The following is a 15,011-nucleotide window of genomic DNA, read 5'->3' as shown; positions in this document are numbered from 1 at the left end:
CTTTGTGTAGAATCAAGCCTTTACCTTTATTGTCTCCTGTGTACATTGAAAAAGATTGTCCTGATCTTACCTACTATCTTGGTCTACTTGGATGTGATTAGTTATCAGTGCCATCAACTCTTATGTTGCCACCCTGCCCAACCAACTCATCCCCCTGAACTTCTTTTGTCTCCCTTAGTGCAGAGCAAAAGGTGTCACCAGCCAATTTTTTGTGTGTGTATGTGTGTGTTTCCTAAACAAGTTGATTTTAAGAGGATAATTGTTTTTAATTCTTCATTGACTTCTTCTTCTTCTTTGCCTCATGTAAGTCATTTAGGCATATTATTTTTTTATAAGTACCACATTTACTAGACAGACAAAGCTTTTTTGTTTTAATTAAATGAATAAATATGTTTTGTTCTTTATAGCAACAGATATCATCATATTTTTTGTGAGGACCAACTAATTGTAGTTCTCTGTTTTGCCTTTTTAAAAGTGACTTGATATCTTTATGTAAAATTCTTGAACTTATTTTCTTAATCCCTTTCAGAATTGGCTTGCAAGGTGATGTGACTGATCCAAGGACAAATAGCTTCTTATATATTCTAGACATTCTCCCAAGGTAAAAACTTAGATTCCTGTACAAGCTTTGCATCTGGAAGAAAGTGATGTTTATCATTTTATAGAGATTAGCAGCTTCTACGGATACTATACATGCCATTTATTTTCTGCCATGACTGATAGAGCAACTGCAAATGTTTGTTGATTCTGCAGTGCTGCTAAAGTGAGTGACAGGGTGTTACAGCCTAATAGCCGAATTGTATTGCCTCTGCTCACAGGATTAGTGCAGATGATGCTAATGTTAGTGAATGCTGTTGCCCATGGTCTGGAAAATCACACTGCTAACCCTAGAAGCTGTATTCCACGTAAACGTCAGCCCTTTGAACTGCCATTCTGTGCAGTTCAAAGCTCTATGCAGTCCTGTGTTTTCACTTAAACTTCAGTAGAAATTAATATTTCGAATGTTATCCTTATCAAGTGTGCCATGTTTATGGGGGAAAGGGTTAAAATATGTCATCTCCATCCTTTGTAAAATTCTTTTCTAAAATCGGTTTGAACAGTTACCTCATATTTCTCACAAGTAAGGATTTTCTTTGCTTCTTGCTTCTTAGTATTGAGATGTTTGGAATTCTGTTTGGTTTTTTTGTTTGTTTGTTTTTGTTTTAGATTACAAAAATTACCGAAGTATATTCTTGTAGAAAATGTTAAAGGTTTTGAAGTATCTTCTGCAAGGTAAGAAATGTATTTCTCGTGTTCATCTTAGAGTTGGTATATTATATAGTAAGAGCTGTTCTGAAATAAAGATCTAAAAAATAAATGTGTACATTCTGACATTTAAGATATGTTATGTAATTTATCATTAATGTAATTTTCAAATAGTAATGTGAAGTATCACAAGGTTAGGGTCAGCTGATTCTCTCGGATTTTGCTACGTTTGAATTTTTCCAGAATGAGTAACGCGAATGGTATTTCTCAATTTTAGCTGCTTAAGTTGGTGTGCATTTCATTAGAATTAGAAATGTTTTCAGTAAGAATTAGTCCTCTTGACAGGCATTTTCTGTCCTATTGGATTGAAGAAGCAACCCCTGTGTCAGGGCCCTTTCAGATGGTTCCCCCAGTGGAGAAAATGCAACCAATTAGTGTTGCCCTATCTGATTGGCTACAGACAAAGCTTCATTCCAATAACGAATTTACCATCAGTGGATTAGCAATTTTTTATTTATAATACAGATTCTCTCTCTTTTTGAGAAATGTAATTTCTCAAGTATTGGACTTAAGACCCAGGATTTTCCTCTTTTTATACAAGTTGAATGGAGGTACAGTTTTCACATAAAATGAAGTTTTATGTGTAATATTTTATATAAGAACCACATTTCAAACTATAGAGTGAAAGCTTTTTTTCTTACCCTTTGTCTTTTCAGAGATCTGTTAATACAAACAATAGAAAATTGTGGCTTTCAGTACCAAGAATTTCTATTGTCTCCAACCTCTGTAAGTACCACAATTATAAACTTAAATAAATTTTCCCAAAGGGAATTTGACTCAATAAAAAGAATGGATCCATTTTGAATAATATTAGAGGTAAATCTTAAAATTAGTTCAGACATGGTTCCTTCTATATCTGAATTTTATAGCTATATGTGAATTTTATTTTTTATGATTACTGTACTATCAATAATGAATGTTAAGAAAATCTATATATCTTCTTACCTGGGAAATATAAAGTGAAAGTGACTCATAGACATGATTCATCTGATTCCATCTTCATTTCATTCGAATAAAGGTACAACGTGAAAGTTTAAAAGGTTCAAGAATTTGCTGCAGGGAAGTCTTTGGCAAATTGATAATGGAATTTTGTCTGGCAGAAACTAATGTAGACCTGATGTAAACTAATGTATAGTGTATGAGTTGTTTTTTTTTTTTTCACTAGATGCTAACAGTTAGTATAGATCACTTTAATTTCCCATAGCAACTACCTTTCTGCTTCACTTTCAGCTTGGCATTCCAAATTCAAGATTACGGTACTTCCTTATTGCAAAGCTTCAGCCAGAGCCATTCCCTTTTCAGGCCCCTGGCCAGGTATTATTATTATCATTGTTGTTCTCATCATCATCATCATTATTTATCTGTTGTAAGTAGGTCTCAGTCTGCTTATGTATTTTCTGGCACTACTGGTGGAGGTTTGTGTGTCCTCTCATGCCTGTAATAAAGATCATGCATTCAGTCTATCTTCTAAGCCTTTTGTGCCTCCTTATGTTGTTTAGTTGCTAAGTCATGTCTGACTCTTTGAGACTCCATGGACTGTAGCCTGCCAGAATCCTCTGTCTGTGGGATTTCTCAGGCAGGAATAACGGAGCAGGTTGCCATTTCCTTTTTCAAGGGATCTTCCCAACCCAGGAATTGAACCTGCGTCTCTTGTGTCTCCTGCATTTGCAGGTGGATTCTTTATCACAGAGCCACCAGGGAAGCCCTCCCATTCCTAATATGACCACTTTAATTGCTTGAAACAAAACCAGAAGCATTTCTTTCATCATTACAAAAAATAAGTTGAAAGTAAAAAGTTACCATTACTGCTATTATCAATTGTCAGAAGAGAAATTATTGGAGGGGAAATGAACCCCCCAATAATTTCTCTTCTGACCATTGATTCTTTTGCATCTATTATTTTTCTCCCTCAATAGAAGCCATTAACTACTATTGATAAAAATTCAGTATACTGTCTTAAAAATGGCTCAAGTGTTTTCACACATCGGTTGCATTTTCTTTGAAATCTATGCTGTTTAGCTTTAACTGATTAAAATATGGTAATGATTAGTACAAGCTAGGATGAAATGCACAATTGCTATAGATAAAATCTCTCATTATGCTAACAATTTTGTATGCTTCTGCTGAAACTTGATGTGGATAACAGAGTTTCAGTGGTTCAGTGAAGCTCTCTGTAATCATCACAGGTAAGAACTTAAAAGTCATGTCCTACTAACAGGGGTTCAGTAGTATCATTTGAATCCCCCTGTAACACAATACCAGTTTTATGCTTCCCTGATGGCTCAGTGGGTAAAGAATCTGCCTGCAATGCAGGAGACACAGAAGACATGGGTTTGATCCCTGGGTCAGGAAGATCCCCTGGAATAGGAATTGGCAACCCACTTTAGTATTCTTGCCTGAAAAATTCCATGGACAGAGAAGCCCAGTGGACTACAGTCCAAAGGGTCACAAAGAGTTGGACAGTGCTGAGTGACTACACACAATGGTATTATATTACGGGGCTTCCCAGGTGGCACTAGTGATAAAGAACCCGCCTGCCAAGGCAGGCTATCGAAGACACGCCTGTATTATATTATACAATAGCAATGTGTCTCCCTTTCAATGTGGATAGTTCCAAAAACAATGTATAAAGTATATTAACAAAGATTTCATCATTAAAAATTCCTGGAACTATTTTATCCTTTTCAAAATAGGACTTTATACAAGGTTACCTGTTTTGTAGAAACAAGTTTTTCCTATGGGGCTCAGGAATAGAAATAACCTTTCAAGGCAAAGAGTACTTATCATTTTTAATAACTAATTTTCCTTTAGATCATGGGTATGTTTTAGTGTGTGTGTGTGTGTTTTTTTTTAACAAAGGGGAATGGTAAGCTTTGATTCAAAACACATTTCTGGAAATATTCCTGTTGCTTTCTCAACTTCTTTTCCAACTATGATGTCGTCTGTATATTCAGCCTACTTCCTATTATTCTGTTGAATGGTTTTATTACTAGAGAAAGCAGTAATTTCATGAAATAAATTATCTATAGACTGATGGCCTATCATTACATGATGAAAACCTTGTAGTAGCTTATATAAATTACTAGTAAACCTCAATGTCTATCTTTTTAATGACAGCTCAGTAAAAGCTAAAGAATTTTTTTGCATAATGCTGACTAGATATTATTAATTCATCTTTTATTTTTAAGAAAGCTTTTGACAATTTATATATTTTTATTTACTGTCAGGTACTGATGGAGTTTCCCAAAACTGAATCTGAACATTCCCCTCAATATGCAATAAATGCAGAAAAGAAAACTGAACCAAATATTTGCTTTGATAGCAGCACACAGTGTTCTGGAAAAGAGTCCATTCTTTTTAAGCTTGAAACTGCAGGAGAAATTGACAGGAAACGTCAACAGGACAGTGATCTCTCTGTGCGAATGCTAAAAGATTTTCTTGAAGATAACATTGACAAGCATTCATTCTTTTTACCACCAAAGTCATTACTGCGATATGCTCTTTTGTTAGACATTGTTAAACCCACTTCTAGAAGATCCATGTGCTTTACAAAAGGGTAAGTTTTAAAGAGTCTCTACTCAGGACATATCCAAAGTAACCAAGTTTTCGTAACTATTGTCTCTTTTATTTCTTCTGGAAACAAGGAGCATTTTATAGAATGTTTCTGCTAGAATGTGTTTGTTTATTTGTTTTCCTCCCTTAATTGCCTGCTTTCGTGTTCCAATAGAACGCACAAGTAAAAATTGCTTCTGGCAGAACATCACGTGCACAGCCCACGAAAGTGCTCATGAAAGGCCAGGCCATTGTTTGGTGACCTTCGAAGGAGCTTAATTACCCATGGTGGAAACATACCCATGGTGAAAATATGGTCTCTGTAGATGGCAAATTGCTAATTTTTTTTACCACCTTTCTTTTTATGGTACCTCAAAAATTTCTGTCCACTTTCATAATCAGTGTACAAGAAGACATTAAATTTTAATATAAAGAAATAAGATTGAATAATCTGGAGCACATTAGAGCACTTTAAATTTTCTTTAGTTTTGGGGTAAGTAGTTATATTCTTATGGTTCAAAATTCAAAAGGAACTGAGATTGTAAGACTCCTTTCCTCTCTGCCTCTTGTTCATCCAATTTCCATCCCTACATGCAACCGATGATTACAGTTTACTGTCTAATCTTCCAGAGGTGTTGTGTGCAGGGTATCTAAATATACATGTATATTTTTATCCCCTTCTTAAGTAAATTGTAGAATATTATAATCATTATTATGCACCCATTTTTTTGACCGTACAATGTAATTTGGGTATTATTGCCTAAGAATTTTGCTATACTCGTGGTATAGGTATATCACAATTTATTTTACTGGATATTTAGGGGATATAGCCTTTGGCTTATTTCCCAAGTGTTAACAAATGTGTTTTTCAAGTTTCTTTTTAAACCTAGAAAGAAGGGGAAATAAGACCCTTGGAGAAGAATTTGTAAAAGATCCCTGCCTCTTCTTTGTTAATACCACTCAAACTCATTTGATAGGTGGTTTTATGATTTAAACATTCAAACCTTCTGTCTTTACTTGCTAGCTAGTTGTCTTGACACTCTGCCCCTAAGATAATCGTATGAGGCTTATCCTGGTTTTCTCATACTCTGCCCTTGTACTTCTAGGGGAATAGGTTTATTGCTTTTTCCATTACCTTAAAAGACTTCAGTCAGCTGTTGTCTGTTTCCAAGTCTGATAGGTTCTCTTTGGGACTCTCATAAAACAGGGCTTATCACTTCTGTAATTAAAAAAAAAAACCCTTGAAATTCTTTTATAATTATAAAAATGGTATAAAAGAAGCTTTAATATGAAAGTCTATTTTACTGTAGATAATATAAGCAGACACACATGATGTATAAGAAAACAGCTTTTCTCTGATGTGACTTTCTCTAATTTATATTTTAAATTCATCTATTAGGAAAAAATGATAAAATATCATGCAGCCAGTTTGGCAGTGATTGTACTATAAGAACTATTACTAATATCTTGTATTTCTGTAGTGTTTTATATTTTTAGTATAGTTTTTTAAAACAATAGTCTGACTGTCACAGGATACATAGTTAAAACATATGGTGTTACAGTAGGAGGTAGATACATGTTTGATGAGCCTGAGTCTGTCCTGGGCTGGAGAGAATAGGGTTTTGGGTTCATGAGAAGAAATGATGGTTCAGGCATCTGAAGAAAAATAGCTGCTATTCATTTTCCCTTCATAACATTTGGTCTAATGTGTCAGGGATGTTAGTACTGAATAGTATTTGGATATAAAAGTTGTAACTAATGCATACTTCCTGTGCATTTAAATGTGATGAACATTTAAAAGCTGACATTTTATAAAAATGACAGTGATGCATAATGCAGATATTATTTACACAACAAAAAACTGTCAAGTTCAGTGTCTGAGAAGTTTAAAGATGATTTTAAGTCTTTCATCTATTTTTTTAAATTACAAAGCATATTTATGTGATATTATTCAGAATATTTCAGAAAGATGTAGCTATATAAAATCGATTCATTCAAGAAATATTTAAGAAATATATCATTACAAGCAGTGTTACAAAATATTTGTGTTAATTTTTCAGTTATGGACGCTACATAGAAGGGACAGGGTCTGTGTTGCAGACAACAGAGGATGTGCAGGTACTGTGCATAGTTTCAGGACTTAAATATTTTGAAAATATTTTTAAATAAAATTTTATTTACTACTTAAAATTTGAGAATGTTAAAAGAATTTTACATATTCAATTGGAATGAATATGTGTATAATAATTATTTACTATAGAATAAGTCTTCTTGTTGCTAGGTATGGGTATATGTAAAGAAGTGTTTTATATTTTTACTTTTTTTTCTTACCTTTTGCCCTTCTTTTTATACTCCATAGAGGGTAATTTGAAATGCAGAGTACAATAGTTAATGTTCTCTAAGATTACACACAAATATTAGAGCCTTCTTCTGGAGCACGTATTATAAAAATACCTTTTAGGGAAAAATAAATCTATTTTAGCAATTGTTAATACTTCAATTGCAAATTCTCTGTGGTGTCATGGTTGAATACAAGCTTGATGTATTGTAGTTTTATATACATCTGAATAGTTCTGCAGTGAAATCACATTCTTTTCTTTTATGCTGATTTAAACTCTTTAACTGTTAATAAAATTTACCCATGGTAAAAACCATATCAGAGGCAAACAAATGTCAGAATTAGAGAAATCATATTTATTAAATATATTTTGTCACTTTAAGAAAATGTCTTAATTTGATAAAATTAGTCATAAACCATAAACATTCAAATAACTGCTTTGTAAAACTGACTTACTGGTTGACCAAGTTCCTTTCACTATTTTTCTCTTACATTATGTTGTTATTTATTTATTATTTATATTCTTGTGAGTTAATTTTTGAGAGACTAAAAATGACAGACACACTGAAAATACCCTGATCTGTTCAATATCAAGCTTTTGTTTGTTTTCAGAGTTTATCTTACCCTTGAAGAGCCAGTTATACAGTTGATTGCACAGACTTTTTACCCTGGGCTTCTGTGTGTTATGGTGGACTATATGTTCACCATTTTTAAACTGCCTCACAGCAGGTGATATTATCTTAACAAATTAATTGCATTCTATTAATTATGTATTACTTATTAGTTATCATGGATGTTTTCCTACAGATTGAGAATATCTACAAATCCCTTACCAGTTTGTCACCAGAAGAAAAGATAATGAGATTATCAATGCTTCAACTTCGATTTTTCACTCCTAAAGAAATAGCAAATCTCCTTGGATTTCCTCCAGAGTTTGGTATGTGGGATACATGCGGACCCCAGCTTTCATGTATTAATGGTCTCCGAACTCATTAGGGCCTCCTATGTGAATTATGAATAAACTCTTGCCCAGACAGAGGTGGAGAACACTTCCTCTCCTGTTTTGGGCCATTTTGACATCTTCTCTCCTATTTCTGCTTTTGTCCACAACCTGCCATTCCCTTCAGACTCAATGCAGGAACAGAAAGGCCAAATCAGCAATTCCTCAACTTTCCCCACAAATGGTTGTTAATAGCATCTCTTTCTCAAATTTATATTTTGCTTCTAGGAGTTCTGTTCATATAACCCAACACTAGCTGTTGTGAAAGAATGCCTAGAATTGTCTTTAAAAAAAAAAAATTAAAAGACAAGTAAGGAATTTATTTTTACATGTGTGTAGTGGGAGGTATATTATTTGTATTTCTTCTCCTAGGAGGTACGTTCTTATCAATTAGACACCTTTTTCCTTCCCTACAAGGTTTAAGTGGACAAAAGAGAAAGTGGAGAGGTGCTCTAGGAAGGAGCTTTGCTAATGGAAATCAAGGGTGACTTGGGAGCACAGATCCCAGAACTGACACCAAATTAGAGAATCTGAAGATGGAATCTCAAGAACAAAAATGAACATAGGGTTCCAGAGTGAGAAAGATGAAGCCGTGATGCCTTTTGTCATTGAGGAGGGCCAGGGATTGTGGTATCAGGAGACTGGGTTGCCTCTTAGAGCAGCTGCCTCTCCCTGACCCTGCTTCCTTGGCACAGGGGCTCTCACCCTGTGCATGCCATTGGTTTCCTAGGCAGAGGGAGGTGAGGGGTGTCCCTCACACCTAACTCATGGGAAGGGAGAGACAGATCTCCCTCACATTTCCTTACAAGGAGGAAATGTGTTTTTGATAACTTACTGGGAGCTTGACTACAGAAAAGCCAAGCTTTGCTAAATCTAATCTTATAATATTACCACAGTACTATTCTTAAAGAACATCATGGGTTAAATAGATCATGTTTTAAAATCTAAATAATGGATTTACACTTGAGGTTTGGAATGCATCTTTTTTTGCATTGAGAACAAACTCCAATAGAATTTGACTACCCTCTTGGTAATTGATTCTCTAAGCAGAATCACAGCAACCGGGTTTATTTTGTCCTCTCTGCCTTTTTCTTGGTGATCTCATTCAGTTTGAACTATCCCAGGGAATGTTATTTAAGAAAACATAGACCTCCCTTGTCTTAGTTTATGTCACAAAGTGAATGAGAACATCATCAAACAAAGAAGTGAGAATTGCACTCAGAAATTTATTTCCCAGTCTACTGTCCTGGTTACTTTTTTATCTTTCATTTTTAGGATGAGTCATCAAAAGTACTTTCCATAGTACTATAGAGAGAAAAGAGATTTACTGTCTAATAGCAACTAAGTTCTAAGTTTTAGTTCAGTGTTTATTTTTTCAAGTAGTAGTAGTCACTTTGGTAATAATGAAATTTAGCACAGACCCCAGAGTCAGACAGACCGTGAATTTTAGCTCTACCTAAGTCACTTTCTGCCTTAGTTTATGTGTCTGTAAAATGGGGGTGATTGCAGTACCTACTTCATAGGGTTGTTGTAACAGGTAAGTGAATTAACATATGTAACATGTTTGCAAACTATCTGATACCTAATACAAAATTTGTGCTTTTATATTTTAAATGATAGATGTTATAGCCTTTATTTCATAAACACTTTTTCTCAGTATTTAAAGAAATAAATAGGGTAAAATAGGATTTTTCAGAGTTCTCTGAAAATATATAATACGTACGAGAAAACCTTATTTATTTGTTTACGGCTGCCCTGGGTCTTCGGTGCTCCACAGACTTTCTTTAGTTGTAATGAGCAGGGGCTGTTCTCTAGCTGCGGTGTTGCGGTGGGCAGGCTTCTCATTGTGGTGACTTCTCTTGTTGGGAGCTTGGGCTCTAGGATGCTCAGGCTTCAGTAGTTGTGGCGCATGTGCTCAGTTGCATGTGGAATCTTCCCAGACCAGGAGCCGAACCCATGTCCCCTGCATTGGCAAATTGCTTAACCTTCTTTTAAAATGATAGATGTGTGTAGTCAGTCAAGATCCTGTAGTCACCACCGAGCGGGCCTGTCCTTCACATGGGCCTCTGACATCATTAATCCTGGGTCCAGAATGGGCATTCTTGGAGCTACTTGTCCACGGTAGTGATGGCTTTGCATCGATCCTCCTGCACATGTTGTCCTGTTTCTCTTTGTGGCCAGTGGCCTGCATTTATGAGATAGCAGGCTTTGGAGGAGACAGACACTAACCTTTACTTACTGAATAATTGCTGTTATCTTGACCTTCTTAATTCTAGGTTTCTTTGTCTTGGAGAGTTATTATTTTTAATGTACCTAAGTTTTTTAAAAGTCACCTTTTAACTTTAAAAAAATTAGGTATTTTTTTCCATAAACAAATTTAGAGTTTTGTTCCTATATATGAAACACATACATGTATATATTGCATGTGTATATATGTATGCATTATATATATAGGGTTTTTTTAAATCTTTATTTATTTTAATTGGAGGATAATTACTTTACAATACTGTAATGACTTTTGCCATACATCAGTATGAATCAGCCGTAGGTATACATGTTTTCCCTCCGTTTACAGTCTTGCTTGTTTTCAGACGTGTCTTCCTCATTGATATAATCTTGATATCACAAAGGACCATCCCTGGGATAGTCTTAAAGTTTGTTTGTAGGTATATTTCTGCCTCTGGCTACTTTGAAGTAAATAACTTCTGAGATGACTAATGTTCTTGCCTGAGACATTATCTTTATGATAGGAATTATATGTGGGCACCATTGCAACTATAGTTTTATTATGATAATCACTCTTATTTTATTGCAGGTAATGTAATGTCTAGTGTTGATGAAGCAACTTGAGCAAGCTTTGAAATTTTTAAAAAATAAATTTATTTATTTAATTTTGGCTGAGCTGGGTCTTTGTTGCGGTACTGACCTGTCTTTAGTTGTGACAAGCAGGGACTACTCTCTAGTTGCAGTGCTCAGGCTTCTCATTGCAGTGGCTTCTCTTGTTGGGGAACACCAGCTCTAGGGTGTGAGGGCTTCAGTAGCTGCAGCTCCTGGGCTCTAGAGCACAGGCTCAATAGTTGCGCACGGAAGCTTAGTCGCTCCGCAGCATGCGGAATCTTCCCGGATCAGGGATTAAACGCTTGTCTCCTGCATTGGCAGGTGGATTCTTTACCACTGAGCCACCAGGAAAGCCCCATTTTTGCTTTTGTAATGCTCTTTAATTACTTCCTTTATTAACTGATTGCTTTTTTAATTGCTATGTCAAAGGGTTCTTAATGTGAAATTCTGGGATTGTAACTAAGATTCTAGTGTCCACTCTTATGCTTGGACAGTCTTTTATGGTGGTATGTGCAAGGTTTTGTTCCAGCAAATATACTATCTGCAGAGGATTTCACTTTGAAAAAGAATGTAGCAAAAAGAACTTCATTATGTGAATTTCAGTTTGTAGAAGCAGAATATAAAGGACTTGTATCCAGAATATATTGCTAGAAAGAGGTCTCATGAATCAACAATAAAAAGAAGAATAATCCAGTTTAAAAGTGAGCAAAGGATTTCAATAGACAGTTCTCCAAAGAAAATAGATACATGGTCAATAAGCCCATGAAAAGATGTTCAACATCATTAGATATTAGGGAAAGGTAAATCAAAACCACAGTATGATAGCACTTCACAAAAAGACAAATATAACAGTGTTGACAAGTTGTGGAGAAATCAGATCCCTGTACGCTACTGGTGGGACTATAAAGTAGTGCAACTGCCTTAGAAAGCATTCTGGCAGCTCCTTGGATGTTAGACATAGAGTTACGGTATGATCTGCAGTTTCCCTTGTGGCTTCCCTTGTGGCTTAGCTGGTAAAGAATCCGCCTGCAGTGTGGGAGACCTGGGTTAGGAAGATCCCTTGGAGAAGGGAAAGGCTACCCACTCCAGTATTCTGGCCTGCAGAATTCCATGGACTGTATAATCCATGGGGTCGCAAAGAGTCGGTCAGACAGGACTGAGCGACTTTCACTTTCACTTTTCCACAGTCGCCCCTAGGTATATATCTAAGAGAATTGAAAAAAAACTTACATGTGCATACATATGTTCATGTCCATAACAGCAATGTTTATAATAATAAAAAAGTTGAGAAAAACCCAAATACCTGTCAATCAATGGATGGATAAATATGGTATATCCATATGATAGAATATTATTCAGACATGGAGAGGAATGAACTATTGGTACATGTTATAACATGAGTAACCCTTGGATCAGCTGATTTTTACTGATAATGCTTGAAGTTTGAGTTGCACTATATTTTATAGTTGTATACAGTACACATTATATTGTTAATACATAATGTTATTAAGTACTAAGATAAATATTAAACATAGAATACTTTGCTTTTTTTTTTTACTTCCTGTTTTTTTTACCACACCACATGGCATGCTGGATCTTATTAATAGTTTCCCCAACCAGGGACCACTATGCCTTTACTAAAGAATATATCCTTTTATCTCTGAAAGTTAATATTTCAAATGATTGTATTATAAATCATTATCTCTCTTTTCTAGGATTTCCTGAGATGACAACTGTCAAACAGCGTTATCGTCTACTTGGAAATAGTCTCAACGTGCATGTTGTAGCTAAATTAATCAAAATCCTATGTGACTAATTTTTTAAATAACTCTGAAAGAGGGTCACAGTTTTCTATCATATCCAGATAGTAATTTTGAAATTCTTTTTTGAGTTAATTTTGACAAAATTTGACTAAATTATCTTTCTCTTTAATAAGAAGTTTGGGTTGGTCAGGAAAATGCCATTTTGTTTCCTTAAATTTATATTACTGTGTTTTTTAAGGTGAAACTTATTGTTATGCTTCAGGAGAATATATTTTCATATGAAAGCAGTAAATATATATGTTAAATATTCCCTTTATAATATTATGGTATAGACAAGTTTAGAAACATTAGAATTTTAATGTCTACATGAATATTTTATAAAGTATTATAAAATAGTATATAAAGTTGATACTATATATTTGTGTATGTTAATTAAAGTTGCTTTCAGTTCAGACGCTCAGTCATGTCTGACTCTTTGCAACCCGATGGATTGCAGTACTCCAGGCTTCCCTGTCCATCACCAACTCTCAGAGCTTGCTCAGAGTCATGTCCATTGAGTTGGTGATGCCATTCAATCATCTTATCCTTTGTTGTCTCCTTCTCCTCCCACCTTCAATCTTTTCCAGCATCAGGGTCTTTTCTAGTGAGTTCTTCACATCAGGTGGCTAAAGTATTGGAGTTTCAGTTTCAGCATCAGTCCTTCCAATGCATATTTAGGACTGATTTCCTTTAGGATTGACTGGTTGGATCTCCTTGCAGTCCAAGGTACTTTCAAGAGTCTTCTCCAACACCACAGTTCAAAAGCATCAATTCTTTGGCGCTCAGCTTTCTTTATAGTCCAACTCTCACATCCATAGGTGACTACTGGAAAAACCAGAGCTTTGACTAGATGGACCTTTGTTGGCAAAGTAATATCTCTGTGTTTTAATATGCTGTCTAGGTTGATCGTAGCTTTTCTTCCAAGGAGTAAGCATCTTTTAATTTCATAGCTGCAGTCACCATCTGCAGTGATTCTGGAGCCCAAGAAAATAAAGTCTCTCACTGTTTCCATTGTTTCCCTATCAATTTGTCATGAAGTAATGAGGTCAGATGCCATGATCTTAGTTTTCTGAATGTTGAGTTTTAAGCCAAATTTTTCATTCTCCTCTTTCACTTTCATCAAGAGGCTGTTTAATTCTTCTTTGCTTGCTTTAAGAATCTATCATTTTACTTTAAGACGATTCATCCTATTTCTAAAATGAGGATTCTAGCCTGTTTAAAATATTGAATAATTTTATTTAATTTCAATTTTTTAAACATTATATTATATAAACAAGTGTGTACAATATTTTAGAATAAATTATCACTCACCTTTTGCAATAGTCTGAAGAAAATGTCAGAAATAATAATCCTAGGTTATTGATTACCTTTCCATCAGTATGCCATACTGATGAAAAATTTAGGTACACATTATCTAATTTCTTTAATTCTGCTTGCTTCTGAAAGACAGAATTCACCGTCCCTTCTTCATTGGTACATACTTACCTTTAGTTTGCTATTTTCAGAGCTTGCTTTTGCCTTTTATGTGCATTTTACCACAATTAAAAATAACATAACTTTCAACTTTCTCTGTCTTAAAACGCTCTGTCTCTCCCTTTCCATTCTTGGATTTAGGGCTCTAATCCGACTAAATCTTGCATCGTAAATTCTGTGATCTTGATTTTAGTAATAAAAGCAAGTGACAGGTAGAACAAAAATGAAAAAAAAATAAGATGAGATATTTATTCTTAAAAAACAATCATCTGGATGTGGAAAAATTGAAACCCTCTGTATTACTGATGGGAATGTAAAGTAATGTAGCCTCTATAGAGGTTGACAATTCCTTTAAAAAAATTAAACATAAAATTACCCATATAATAAAGCTATTCCACTTCTAAGTATATACCAAAAGAATTGAAAGCTGGCACTCAAATATTTGTATGCCAGTGTTCATTGCAGCCTTATTCATGATATTCAGCTATAAGCAAGAAGGAAATTCTGATACATTACATCATGGATGAACCTTGAAGACATTATATTCAGTGAAATAAACCAGACACAAATGGACAAAGTCTGTATAATTTCACTTGTATGAAGTACATATAAGAATCACGTTCACAGAGATGTTGTTATCAGGGTTCAGGGGACCAGAGAAATGGGAGTTAGTGTTTAACGGATGTGGAGGCTTCTGGGGAGG

At 34.9% G+C, this 15,011-nt stretch overlaps 1 protein-coding gene across 3 annotated transcripts in view; it reads left to right on the top strand.

Annotated features, from left to right (window-relative positions):
- TRDMT1 (tRNA aspartic acid methyltransferase 1) overlaps positions 1-12,849 on the top strand; it is a 60,423-nt gene extending 47,574 nt beyond the window's left edge. Inside the window, exons 4-11 of one of the 3 annotated variants that reach the window (XM_068987495.1) lie at positions 530-601; positions 1,207-1,272; positions 1,962-2,031; positions 2,536-2,619; positions 4,533-4,846; positions 6,918-6,975; positions 8,003-8,132; positions 12,749-12,849. In XM_068987495.1, coding sequence (XP_068843596.1) covers positions 530-601; positions 1,207-1,272; positions 1,962-2,031; positions 2,536-2,619; positions 4,533-4,846; positions 6,918-6,975; positions 8,003-8,132; positions 12,749-12,849 — 895 coding nt within the window. Of the gene's footprint in view, positions 1-529; positions 602-1,206; positions 1,273-1,961; positions 2,032-2,535; positions 2,620-4,532; positions 4,862-6,917; positions 6,976-8,002; positions 8,133-12,748 lie in introns of all 3 variants that reach the window. The other 2 variants (XM_068987493.1, XM_068987496.1) reach the window with 2 other exon arrangements.
- Positions 12,850-15,011: the final 2,162 nt, after the last annotated feature.

The sequence above is a fragment of the Capricornis sumatraensis genome, chromosome 15, assembly GCF_032405125.1.
Source record: "Capricornis sumatraensis isolate serow.1 chromosome 15, serow.2, whole genome shotgun sequence".
NCBI classification, from domain to species: domain Eukaryota; kingdom Metazoa; phylum Chordata; class Mammalia; order Artiodactyla; family Bovidae; genus Capricornis; species Capricornis sumatraensis.
This window is presented reverse-complemented; position numbering and strand designations above follow the sequence as displayed.